General features: G+C 38.4%; 1 protein-coding gene across 2 annotated transcripts in view; it reads left to right on the top strand.

The window, feature by feature from the left end:
• The window catches only part of KNTC1 (kinetochore associated 1), a 74,510-nt gene that overhangs the window by 11,401 nt on the left and 49,646 nt on the right, over positions 1-13,463 (top strand). For both annotated transcript variants that reach the window (XM_019467576.2, XM_053901966.1), the window contains 13 exons: positions 640-750; positions 1,513-1,606; positions 2,219-2,271; positions 2,478-2,593; positions 2,921-2,972; positions 3,912-4,010; positions 5,491-5,534; positions 5,635-5,700; positions 5,799-5,874; positions 8,847-8,972; positions 9,063-9,152; positions 9,747-9,800; positions 10,375-10,436. In XM_019467576.2, coding sequence (XP_019323121.2) covers positions 640-750; positions 1,513-1,606; positions 2,219-2,271; positions 2,478-2,593; positions 2,921-2,972; positions 3,912-4,010; positions 5,491-5,534; positions 5,635-5,700; positions 5,799-5,874; positions 8,847-8,972; positions 9,063-9,152; positions 9,747-9,800; positions 10,375-10,436 — 1,043 coding nt within the window. The remainder of the gene's footprint in view (positions 1-639; positions 751-1,512; positions 1,607-2,218; positions 2,272-2,477; positions 2,594-2,920; positions 2,973-3,911; positions 4,011-5,490; positions 5,535-5,634; positions 5,701-5,798; positions 5,875-8,846; positions 8,973-9,062; positions 9,153-9,746; positions 9,801-10,374; positions 10,437-13,463) is intronic.

The following is a 13,463-nucleotide window of genomic DNA, read 5'->3' as shown; positions in this document are numbered from 1 at the left end:
TTAAGCGTCCGACTTCAGCCAGGTCACGATCTCGCGGTCTGTGAGTTCGAGCCCCGCGTCAGGCTCTGGGCTGATGGCTCGGAGCCTGGAGCCTGTTTCCGATTCTGTGTCTCCCTCTCTCTCTGCCCCTCCCCCGTTCATGCTCTGTCTCTCTCTGTCCCAAAAATAAATAAAAAATGTTGAAAAAAAAAAAAAATTAAAAAAAAAAAAAAAAAAGAATCTCCCTCTCCCTCTCTCTCTGCACCCCCAACTTGTGTGCTCTCTCTCTCTCTCAAAATAAAAAAATAAAAATAAAGCCTTTCAAAAAAAAAAAGATATCTATTTAAAAAAAACAGGAGCTCCTGGGTGGCTCAGTTGGTTGGATTTCTGACTCTTGATTTCAGCTGGGTTCGAGCCCTGTGTCATGCTCTGCGCTGACAGTGCAGAGCTTGATTGAGATTCTCTTTGTCTCTCTCTGCCCCTTCCCTGCTTGCACGGTCTCTCATTCCATCTTTTAAAATAAATAAACTTAGAAAATAAAACAAACAAAAAAAGTAAAAATGCATTTATAACAGATGGATTTAATTCATTTTTATCTTTCCAAGGAATTTCGACGGTGGAGCATATATATAACGTTCTTATTTTTTTTTAATTTTGCAGTTACAAGGACAAATCAAGTCCAGTTTTATTTCTACTGAAAATTACCATACTCTTGGTTGTCTCAATCTTGTGGCTGGAGATTTAGCCAGTGAAATTCCTGTGATAATTGGGGTAATTCTTTCTATAAAATTTTAGTTTTTTGCTTCAGAAGTGTTTCTTCATTAACATAGTTTTGGTTAAATTACAAATTAATTTGTAATATATTAACAGAAGCAGGGAAATTATAAAATTAACTCAGTAAGTATACCTAAGTTTCTCTGTTGGAAAATATGGCATCTTTATTTTCACTAGTTTCTTCCTGAAATTTAGCATTTCTTTCAATTATGAGTCTAGATAAAAACAACAACAAAAATCTAATTATATTCAAGAAGTAGGCAAAAATTCAACATAATTATAGCATTTACAACGTTTTTACCTACCAAATTTGTATTTCATATTAAGAAGCAGGCACATTTGTCTATTCTGTGTATCTGGTTCAATATTTCATTAGGGTTTCAAATGATTTAATATTTATAAATTTTTTTTAAAAAGTTGTGGTTACTTTAATGAAAATACTTAATCAGAAACTATATCTCATACTACTGGAGGAGGTCTTGAAGTTTACCCCATGTCTTTGGAGTGAGTTGCCTGAATATGCCCACTCCTTATTAAATACTCACGTGATAACAGTGAACAGCAAACTTTGCTGTTCTTGCCATCCTGTTCTGTTGAAAGCAATCTAAGAGAGGAACTGGAAGATAAAAAGCTAGTTGGGCTTGAGTACATAAGTATATTCTGAAATATGTAATGTGTACAACTTGGGTGTTTCTGCTTTGAGGAGAATTCAGATCTAAGAACGAAATTTGCAGTTGATGTGCTATTTTACCTCTGTAGGGAACTGGTAATTGTGCATTCTCAAAATGGGAACCAGACTCTTCCAAGAAAGGAATGACAGTTAAGAACGTTCTTGATGCAGAGATTATTAAAGGTAAAATAAGTTCATGAAGCTACTTGGGGTCAACACTAACAAGTTTTAATTTTCAGGTCAGTATCATCCTGAGTCTGGCAAACAGGACATTTTACCTTACTGCTCTTTGAAACACGCCAGGTTAGTTAGATAATTGTCCATGTATGCTTGACATGTTGCAGTTTTTACTCTTCATTTTAGGAGATTTTACATTTTAGTGGTCATCTAAAAATACATAGAGGCAGGAGCACCTGGGTGGCTCAGTCAGTTAAGCATCTCCTGGTTTCAGCTCAGGTCACGATCCCGTGGTTTCATGACTTCAAGCCTGGCGTCAGGTTCTGGGCTGGAAGCCCAGAGCCTGCTTGGGATTCTTACTCTCCCTCTTTCTCTGCCCCTCCCCCACTCATGGTATTTCCATCTCTCTCAAAATAAAGTTAAAATATACATATGTATACACGTAGACATATATGTGTGTTTATATATATATATATATATATAAAGAGGTGAATGTGAGAATGCAAACTTTAGTTGTAGTAGGTCTGCCTTTCCATAAACATGATAGTTTATTATTTAAATGTGGCTATCTGTAATACAGAAATGTAGTTCTTACACACCTTGCTTTCTCTTTTGTAGGTGCAAAGAAGTTCCAGTTGATAGACAATCTACTTTTTGTTCTTGATACTGATGTATGTTTCTGATATTTCTCCTTCGATGTTTTCACTTGGTATTATGTGATATTTGTCATACTTAACAAAGATGAGAACTTTAAGTGGGGTGGATTACTATCTGGTGTGCTATGCTTTATTTCAGTACATAAATCAAAAAGATCCTACAATGTAAGATCCTGAAATATCATTTAGAAGATGTATCTGTGAAATGTCTCCTTTTGCAGAATGTGCTGAGCTTGTGGGATATTTACACTCTGACTCCCATATGGAACTGGCCCTCTCTTCACATTGAAGAGTTTCTTCTTACCACAGAAGCAGAGTCTCCTTCATCAGTCACGTGGTACATTATGACGCTAGTAGTGTTTCCTTTCTTTTAGAATCAGGCTTCTTGATCGTTGATTATGTATTACATTCTAACTAACTCTGGACAGACTGACAGGGTAAGGATCATTCCATTGCTGGCCAGATTCATTGAGAACAAATAGGTAGTTCAAACCTCCAAGTGGTTGTGTTAGAGTGTTAATCTGGGCTATAAACGTGAAGAAACCAGGTTCAGTGTCTTTTGTGGGAATCAATTTTAACCTTTAAGAATACCCCTTTGACTTAGCTTCTATGTACCAATTGGCAAAGCTTATTTTATTCACTTAAACCTTCTTTTCTCTCTTAGGCAAGGGATTACAAATCTCAAATTAGTAGCTCTGACAACTACTGCTGATAAGGTACTGGAAGATTTTATTTCACATTTGTCCATATTATGTGTTAGAAATATCATTAACTAATATGAAAGTAGTTAAGTAGTGCCCACTTGACAAATCAGAAATAATCCTGCAGAGTTCTTTTTTCCTCGTAAAAAAATGGGTATGTCTCAGCTCCCCAATAAAAAAAAAAATTTTTAATCTTTATTTATTTTTGAGAGAGAGAGAAAGAGACAGTGTGAGCAGGGGAGGAACAGAGAGAGACACACACACAGAATCCGAAGCAGGCTCCAGGCTCTAGGCTCTGAGCGTGAGCACAAAGCCCAATGAGGGGCTCGAACTCAGGAACCCTGAGATCATGACCTGAGCCGAGTTTGGATGCTGAACTGACTGAGCCATCCAGGCACCCCTCAGCTCCCTATTTTAAATGGAGCATTGCAGGATTAAAAATATCTACAAGAGGGTGCTTTGGTGGCTCAGTCAGTTAAGTGTCCAACTCTTGATTTCAGCTCAGGTCATGATTTCACAGTTTGTGAGTTTGAGCCCCATGTCGGGCTCTACACTGACGGTGTGGAGCCTGCTTGGGATTCTGTCTCTCCCTCTCTCTCCCACTCCCCTGCTCACTCTTTCTCAAAAATAAATAGACTTTAAAAATATATATCCACAAGAAAATGTTTGTTAGAGTGACTCATGCAGTTCTGGTACTGAGGAATTACATGCATCCTAAATACAAATTGTAGAATGAACACCAGATGCACGGTTTTTTATTCAACAGATTTGAAAGGTGGAATAGAGCATAATTTTATATGTAACATTTAAATAATACAGCAATGGTCTTTGTTATAAAATTGTTTTTGCATTTAGTTTTGTACTGTTTTAATCTAGCCACTTGATATGAAGTGCTGTCTTATCCTTGTAGGTTTATATGACCTACTAAATTAATTGCTCTTCTCTTTTTCTTAGATGAAAAATCTCGTGGTTTATTCATTACCTATGATGGAAATACTGTATTCTTTGGAAGTATCTAGCGTTTCATCTCTGGTCCAGTCAGGAATTAGCACAGTAAGTTGATGTATATTTTATGCTTTATAATAAAAAAAAATTAAGAATAAGCTAAGGGGTGCCTGGCTGACTGAGAAGAGCATTCGACCCTTGATCTTCGGGTCATAAGTTTGAGCTCCACACTGGGTGTAGAGATACTTAAATAAATAAAAACTTAAAACAAACTAAGCATGAGTGGAACTAGTGTAATACCTGAATAGAGCTCAGGTTTATAACTATATTTGTTGTTACCAGAGGTTCTCAAATATACTGACAAAACCAAGTCTTCATATAAGAAAAAGAAAAGCACATTAATCAAATGAAACCTGAACCATCTGCTTATTCAGTTTTCTTGTGTCTCCACAGGAAATATGAATGATAAGCAATTTGGGCGGAGGGTCATTGCTTTTACTGATTTATCTTTTAATTTTAATCTTTCAAAAAACATTTTACTACATTTGTTTTGTGTCTTCACACACAGATGCACACATATGCACACACACAGACACACTATATTTTTCCAAACTATTTGGAATTTACTTGCAGATGTCATGGCCTGTTACCCCTAAATGCGTCAGCAGGTCTCTCCTGAGAATAAGGGCATTTTTCTATAATACCAGTATTAAATTTAACATTAATACAATACTGTTCCGAAATACACCATCCAAATCCAAATTTTACCAATTGTGCCAATTACTTTAAAGCTATTTTTTTGTTTTGTTTTTTCCTTAGTCCAGGATCTAATCAAGCATCATATATGGAATTTTGTTGTCATGGTCACATGGTCTACTATAATGTGCAATAGTTCCTTAGTCTTTTTTTTCAAGACATTGACATTTCCAAATCCTAGCCTGTTGTGTTGTACAGTGTCCCTCTATTTGGATTTGTCTGGTTATTGCATCATAATTAGACACATGCTGAGCTTTCTTGGCAAGGATACCACATAGGTTATCCTGTATTCAGCTGTGTCATGTTAAGGGGCTTATGTCCATTTGTCCTATTACTGATGATGATAAATGTGATTACTTGGTTAAGGCAGTTTTGCCAGATTTCTCCACTGTAGAGGTGCTTTTTCTCCTTTGTAATTGCTAAGTAAATTCTCTGGTATTATTTTGAAACTATGGAATATCCTTTTTTCCCAACAGTTCTTCACAGTGAGTTTAGAATCCATTGATGAATAATTCTCACCTAAACCAGTTGTTACCTTAGTAACCAAAATGAATTATTTTTTTACATTTTTTTTAAAAGTTTATTTATTTAGAGAGATACAGGGATAGCGTGAGTGGGAGAGGGGGAGAGAGAGAGGGAGAGAGAGAGAATCCCAATCAGGACCTGCGCTGTCATCACAGAGCCCCCTGTGGGGCCTGAACCCATGAAACCCTGAGATCATAACCTGAGCTGATACCAAGAGTCAGACGCTTAACTGACTGAGCCACCCAGGTGCCCCTAAAATAAATTATTTCTATGTTTCAGTTTTAAACTTTTTTTTTTATTGTTGTAGGATACCATATACCTTTTGGAAGGAATTTGCAAAAATGATTCAAAGTAGGTCGTTTTGTTTTATTAAGTAAGTCGTTAAATAGCAGCTAAGTTACAATTTACTTATTAATACTATTAATTCATTCACCCTGAAAACTTTTTTCAGACTATCTGAAGATTCAGTGTCTGTTGTAGTACTCAGGTGTCTTACAGAAGCTTTACCAGAAAACAGGTAAGTTCTCATATTCTTTTAAGCCTTACCCCTTAATGATAACCTTAAATTCCCTGATTAATAAAGATTTCACTGAAATTTGTTTTTCACTTCATCAGATTGAGTCGGTTACTTCACAAACACAGATTTGCTGAAGCCGAGAGCTTTGCTATTCAGTTTGGACTAGATGTTGAGGTAATCATGAATTCATTTGTTCATCAGACGAGCATTTCTTCATGTAGTAGAGACTGGGGAGACAGACATGTAAGGCGTAATTGCTATTTAGTATGATCAGTCCTATGATTAAGATATGACCGAAGTAGACTAGGAATTCAAAGGAGAGATGGAAATATACTGGGGCAGAAAGACTTCACAGAGATCATTTTATGTCAGATCTTGACGATGTTCCCGATAGTCCAGGGGAAGGTAGGGAATTCTAGGTGTAAGGACAGCGTAAGTAAAGTGAGGGAGGCGTACAGGGCTTCCAGGAACTCCCAGTAATTAGGTAAGAGTAGAATGTAGGTTATATGCACCATGCAGTAAAAGGAACTGGTAATGGAGAACTAGGTGATCAGAGCATGGGGAGCCTTGTGTGTGTTGCAGAGGATTTAGGTTGTGTTCTGCAGGTGATAGGGAGCTAATACAAGTGTCCTGATTACACTGTCACTGTGTAAAGCTGGAGAATTGCTTGGAAAGGGGCAGACTAGAGGTGTGAAGACCAGTTGGGAGACTGAACAGCTTTCTGTGGGAGCCCGAACTAGTGCAGTGAGGTGGAGATGTACAAGAGGGAGGTCTGACATGAGAGGCACGGGGGAGGTGGAATCAGTGGGACTAGTGATCAAACATAGGGAGGGACAGATGTAGGGATTGGACTGGCGGGACGCTGGCTCAGCATACTTGCGGGATGGGGACGGCCCTCCCTAAAATGAGAAGTATGTGTGGAAGAGCAGGTAGTGGTAAAAGCTGAAGGATCTGCTTTATAAAAACTGGAAACGAGCCTTTATGGTAGGAGGTTGGAGAGTGATCTTAGCTGAATCTAGAGGTAGGTAACACCAGGGGATGCCTCAGACCACTTGGGAAGAATGTGTAGGGTAGAGAGATCTCATGTCAGGATGAGATCCAGGGGTACCAGCATGTGGGAAGTTGAGGAAGAAGGGCTGTATACATATTTGGGAAGAAATAAAGGAGGAAAACCACAAGAATGTATGATTATAGATAGAAGTCAAGGAAAGAGAAACTTGAGAGTCTAGTGCAGAGTGATCAACAGTTTCAAATACTGCAGATAAGATCAAGTATTAAGGGGCGGGCTCCTGGGTGGTTCAGTCGATTAAGTGTCCAACTTCGGCTCAGGTTGTTGAACTACTGACTCGATTTCAGGTCAGGTCATGATCTTAGGGTCGTGGGATCAAACCTGTGTCGGGCTCCATGCTTACAATTCTCTCTTTCTCTCTCTGTCTCTGTCTTTCCCCCTCTACTCCTCTCCCCTCCTTGCACTCTCTCTCTCTCTCAAAAAATAACAAATAAGTAAATATAAAAATAAAAGATGACCACACAATTATGTTGCATGTCTAGTTTTCTAAGTTTGTCAAAGGTTCTTTAGCAGCTAGAAATAGCATGAGTTAGAAATACCCAAAACTTCAGGTTCCTTTTTTATAAACCAAATACCAACTTTGATTCTCTGATTCCGAAAACTAAAAATGATAATAAAACATAGTTTCTCTACTTCTGTTTCTCCTCCCTGAAAAACTTTCACTGATTTTTTATTCTGTTCACTTTTTAATTTTACTGTTATTTGTATTGATTTTATTTTTTTAATGTTTTATTTATTTTTGAGAGAGAGAGGCAGAAAATGAGCAGGGGTGGGACAGAGAGAGAGGGAGACACAGAATCTGAAGAAGGCTCCAGGCTCTGAGCTGTCAGCACAGAGCCCGATGCGTGGCTCAAACTCGTGAACCGCGAGATCATGACCTGAACTGAAGTTGGACGCTCAACTGACTGAGCCACCCAGACACCCCAAATTTTATTATTATTTTTAAAGTAATCTCTATGTCCAATGTGGGTCTCGAACTCACAACCCCAAGACTGAGTCACAGGCTCTACTGACTGAGCCAGCCAGGCACCCCCATTCGCTTTTTTAAAAAATAGTTATTGCAAAATTTTCAGATGTTCAAAAAGGTAATATAACACTCACATACTCATCACCCTACTTAAAAAAAAAAAAAAAGATATTACCAATATAGCTTAAGACCTCTTTCTCTTCTTCCCAAATACATCATTCTCCTTACCCCAACCAGAAGTATCCATTATTCTGATTTTGGTGCTTAATACTCCATTAATTTCTCTATCTCTTTGGTCATATAACTTTCTAAACAACTCACAAAATGGTTTTGCATGCTTTAAAATGTTACATTTTTAAAACAGAGGGGCGCCCTCCACCCTCTTAGGAAATATTAAGTCTTTACTACAATCAGGTTTTTCCTACATTACTCCCCGGGACTTTTCAAGACATGCAATGACCTACCTAATCAACATATCCAACAGACATCTTCTAGTTTTTCTTGGTTTTTTGGTTTTTTTGTTTTGTTTTGTTTTTTTGGGAGAGAGAGAGGAGAAGGATAGAGGGAGAGAGAATCCCAGGCAGGCTCCATGCTCAGTGCAGAGGCTGATACTCAGGGCTTGATCCCGCAGCCCTGGGATCATGACCTGAATGGAAATCTAGAGTCAGTTGCTCAACCGACTGAGCCACCCAGACGCCCCTGTATCGTCCTCTTTTAGAAACCAGCTCCATCCCTTTGGAACTGCGTAACTTCAGGTGCGTTCTTACCCTTCCTGGAGTGTCAGTTTTCTTGACTGTATAATGGGAATATTAATATTCACCCTATAGAGTTAGGGTGAGATATAAATGTTTGCTCAGGTTTTTATGAGAATTAAATGAGATAATTCACATAAGGCTACTCGTGCCCTTAGGTAAGGACTCAGTGGTCTCCATAACTCTTAGTAATCTGGATTACCTTCTGGTCATCTAAGTGTTAGCTTCTTTACCGTTTACTCCTGGGCCATATGAGACTTAACCCTTTTCAATAACAGTCTATTGCCTGCAGTCTAGAAAGTCATCCACAGGCATTATTTTGCTTCAAGTTGCTTAATGTAGCATTTCTAAATTACAGCTTGTATACAAGGTGAAATCCAATGATATATTAGAGAGACTAGCCTTGAGTTCGGCGGACACCAGCGAGCAGACTAAATGGCAAAAACTCGTAGATGAAGCTAAGGAAAATCTACATAAAATCCAGGTGTGTTTCCCCTGTCATGTATGAGAGTATTCGGATTGATGGATTGAATAACATTTGGTTGCCTCATTATGTCTGGTATTTCTGAACCAGGACGATGAATTTGTGGTGAATTACTGCTTGGAGGCTCAGTGGATAACCTATGAAACCACCCAGGAAATGCTAAATTATGCAAAAACAAGGGTAAGTTTTTATAACATTTGTACCTGATAGTTTGTCTTGTGCAAGATAAACCGTCTCAAAAAAAAAGAATTGTGTCTCTATCATAGACCTGTTTTGTTTGTTTTTTGTTTTTGTTTATTTAATGTTTATTTATTTTTGAGAGAGAGAGCCTGAGCAGGGGCAGAGAGAGAGGGAGACACAGAATCCCACGGAGGCTCCATGTTGTCAGCACAGAGCCCGATGTGGGGCTCGAACTCACAGACCTTGAGATCATGACCTGAGTCGAAGTCAGACACTCAACCAACTGAGCCACCCAGGCGCCCCATCATAGACCTGTTTTTAAAGTGCATTTTTACGCTGTAGTTTCCCCTCTGAACTTTGATCACCACTGCTAGTTTTATTCCTTAAAATTAAGGTGTAACACATGGGCAAAATGTTATGAGTTGTTTTCATAAAATGCATTATTTTTTAAAGTATGTCGTTTCTTTATTGTTCACGGTTCATCTCAGAGTTCAGTGCAATTTGATAATTTGTTTCCTTTCACAGAAAATCCATCTTTCATGAAAAAACTAATATAGCAGATACTCTAACTGTGTTTCTTATTGTTCATCTTAGCTTTTGAAAAAAGAAGATAAAACTGTTCCTGTCTATTCTGATGGCTTAAAAGAGGTAATTACATTGGACTTAATTTGAGGGCAAATATGTACCTTTACAATATGTTTTTCAGTTCAAGATAGACCTATATTTTTTCAAGAGTGTTATTTTAACTCTTGTTTTCTTACTGAAAAGTGGGAATAACAGTACTTACAGGGTTACTTGGGAATCAGATGAATTAATTTATATAAATCATTTTGTGTAGTGCCTGGCACCTGTTAAGCACACAAATAAATGTAAACTGTGACGGTGATTATCAGAGTACAAAAGTATAATCCAGCTGGATTTTACCATAAGGCATTTATAAACCACTGGGAAAACTAATTAATTTTGAAGGGCACCTATAGTCAGTGTGCAAATGCCTTCTCTTTTGCAGTTTTATTGCATTTAATGTGATTGGAAGTGTTTCCATTAGTCCACGTTGTTCTTGTTTTGTGTTACATAAATGCAGCCCTATTTATGGGAATTGACCAATAATATGGGATGAAATGGGCATGTGTATAAGACTTCTGAAACAGAATGCCTAATTTTTGGTGTTTTTAATTGTTATTGCTTGCAACTTTCAGATTATCAGATTATTTCTATTTAGGTACTAAGGGCTCATGCAAAATTGACTACTTTTTATGGAGCATTTGGACCAGAAAAATTCAGGTGAAAAATTCCTCATTTTTCATTTTTAGATTATGAATTAGGTTTTAGTTTAGAGTGTCATAAAAGATACAGTATTGCTTTGACTGAAAGTGTTTCTGGGAATTGAGTGATGGAAAATACTATTTTCCTGATGAGTTTTAGATACTCTTCTGCACCATCCTTGGAAAACTGATAAATTTGAAAGGTGGGGCACCTGGGTGGCTCAGTTGGCTACGCATCCGACTTCGGCTCAGGTCATGATCTCACGGTTCATGAGTTCACGCCCTGCATTGGGCTCTGTGCTGACAGCTCAGAGCCTGGAGCCTGCTTCAGATTCTGTGCCTCCCTCTCTCTCTGCCCCACCCTACTTGCACTCTGTCTCTCAAAAATGAATAAACGTTAAAAAATTTTTAAAAATTTGGAAGGCAAATTTAAGTGCATATACCTTTGCCCTAGCAATTTCACTTCTGGCAATTGATTCTGTTAGATATACTAACACGTACACCAAGAGTAGCATTATTTACACGTATGAGGTATACCTTAAAGATAAAACAAGTTACGGGGCGCCTGGGTGGCTCAGTTGGTTAAATGTAACTCAGTTTCGGCTCAGGTCATGATCTCACAGTTCGTGAGTTCAAGCCCTGCATTGGGTTCCCTTCTAACAATGCAGAGCCTGCTTGGGATTCTTTCTCTCCCCCTCTCTCAACCCTCCCCTGCTCAAGCTTGAGCTCTCTCTTAAAATAAATAAACTTTAAAAAATTTTTAAAAAAAGATAAGACAACAACAAAGAAGTTTTATTGTTTTCCTTATGACTAGTCAATCTCCCTTTCCCTGCTAATTGCAATATTATGCTAACAATCTGGCATGTATTTGTCTGTCTCTGGACTTTGTATTTGGTTGATTTTATATTCTTTATTCACCAGTATGAAATAGTCTTGATTAATGTAACTTTAGAATGTCCTATTATCTGGTAGACTAACCCTACTGTACTTTCCTTTTCAGAATTTGGGGGGGCCATTTTCTCATGTTTGTTTTTCTGTATGATGTTTGGAATGAGAATCAGCTTACCCAGCTTAAAGAAATCTTATTTTTATTGGGATTTTAAGTTTTTATTTTTTTTATTGGGAATGTGCTGAATCTAAGATCAATTTGGGGAGAACCAGCATCTTTACAGTATTGAATCTTCCTATTTAAGGACAGTATGTGTCTTCCTACTCATTCTGTTCTTTTTTTATGTTCTCAGCAGTATCTATTCAGTTGCTTTCATACAGATTTTGTACACTTTTTGTTAATTTTATTTTAAATTGTTTTCTACTGTTATAAATGGGATGTTTCATCACATTTTTGAAAGACATGACAAGCTGTTGATTTTTTTAAATTGCTTTCTAACCAGATACTTTATCAAATTCCTTTATTATTCATAATGTTTCAGTTGATCTAATTTTTTCCAAGTATATAATTATATATTCAAATAATGATAATTTTGCCTCACTTTTTCTCTTTACCTAATCTCATCAGTGCATATAGAGCAGTATTAAATATAGTGGTAATAGGTATCCTTCTCTTGTAACTGGCATTTATGGGAATCCTTATTTTGCTTTACAATTAAGCATGATATAGGCTTTTAGTGTGTTTCTCTTTTTATCATTTTAAGAATTTTAAGGAGGGGCGCCTGGGTGGCTCAGTCGGTTAAGCGTCTGACTTCGGCTCAGGTCATGATCTCGTGGATCCTGAGTTCAAGCCCCGCGTCATGCTCTGTGCTGATGGCTCGGAGCCTGGAGCCTGTTTCGGATTCTGTGTCTCCCTCTCTCTCTGACCCTCCCCCGTTCATGCTCTGTCTCTCTCTGTCTCAAAAATAAACGTTAAAAAAAAAAAGAATTTTAAGGAAACATTCATCATCCATTTCTGAGCCTTTTGAGAGATAGAATGCACGTGAGCAGGGAGGGGCAGAGACAGAGGGAGACCCAGAATCCCAAGCAGGCTCCATGTTGTCAGCACAGAGCCTGATGTGGGGCTTGAACTCACGAACCATGAAATCATGACCTGAGCTGAAATCAAGAGTCGGATACTCAACCAACTGAGCCACCCAGGCACCCTATTTCTGAGCTTTAATCAGGACTGAGTTGGTCATACATTACTGGTTATAGCCAAAGACTAGAAATAACCTAAATGTTCAACTGTGGGGGACTAGTTAAATAAAGAATAGTAAATCCATGTCATGGAATAATACGTAGTCCTTAAAAAGAATAACGTTTAGGGGCGCCTGGGTGGCTCAGTCGGTTAAGCCGCCGACTTCGGCTCAGGTCATGATCTCGCGGTCCGTGAGTTCAAGCCCCGCGTCGGGCTCTGTGCTGACAGCTCAGATCCTGGAGCCTGTTTCGGATTCTGTGTCTCCCTCTCTCTGACCCTCCCCCGTTCATGCTCTGTCTCTCTCTGTCTCAAAAATAAATAAACGTTAAAAAAAAAAAAGAATAACATTTATGTGTGCTAATTTGGTATAAGCACCAACTTAATGTTAAATGAATTTTTCAAAGAACAGATAATATATAGAAAATTCTGATTTATTTTAAAACGTAAAATGGGGGCACCTGGGTGGCTCAGTCAGTTAACCATCCAACTTCGGCTTAATTTTTTTTTTTTTTTTTTAACGTTTATTTATTTTTAAGACAGAGAGAGACAGAGCATGAACAGGGGAGGGTCAGAGAGAGGGAGACACAGAATCTGAAACAGGCTCCAGGCTCTGAGCTGTCAGCACAGAGCCTGACGCGGGGCTCGAACTCACGGACCGCGAGATCATGACCTGAGCCGAAGTCGGCCGCTTAACCAACTGAGCCACCCAGGCGCCCCCCAACTTCGGCTTAGGTCATGATCTCATGGCTTGTAGATTAGAGCCCTGCATCAGCCTCTGTGCTGACAGCTTGGAGCCTGGAGCCTGCTTAGGATTCTGTGTCTCCCTCTCTCCCTGACCCTCCCCTGCTCACTCTCTGTCCTCTCTCAAAAACAAATAGACATTTAAAAAAAATTTTTTAATACTTAAAATAATTGCTT

Source organism: Panthera pardus, unplaced genomic scaffold (assembly GCF_024362965.1).
Source record: "Panthera pardus isolate Hobbes unplaced genomic scaffold, ASM2436296v1 HiC_scaffold_15, whole genome shotgun sequence".
Lineage (NCBI taxonomy): Eukaryota > Metazoa > Chordata > Mammalia > Carnivora > Felidae > Panthera > Panthera pardus.
This window is presented reverse-complemented; position numbering and strand designations above follow the sequence as displayed.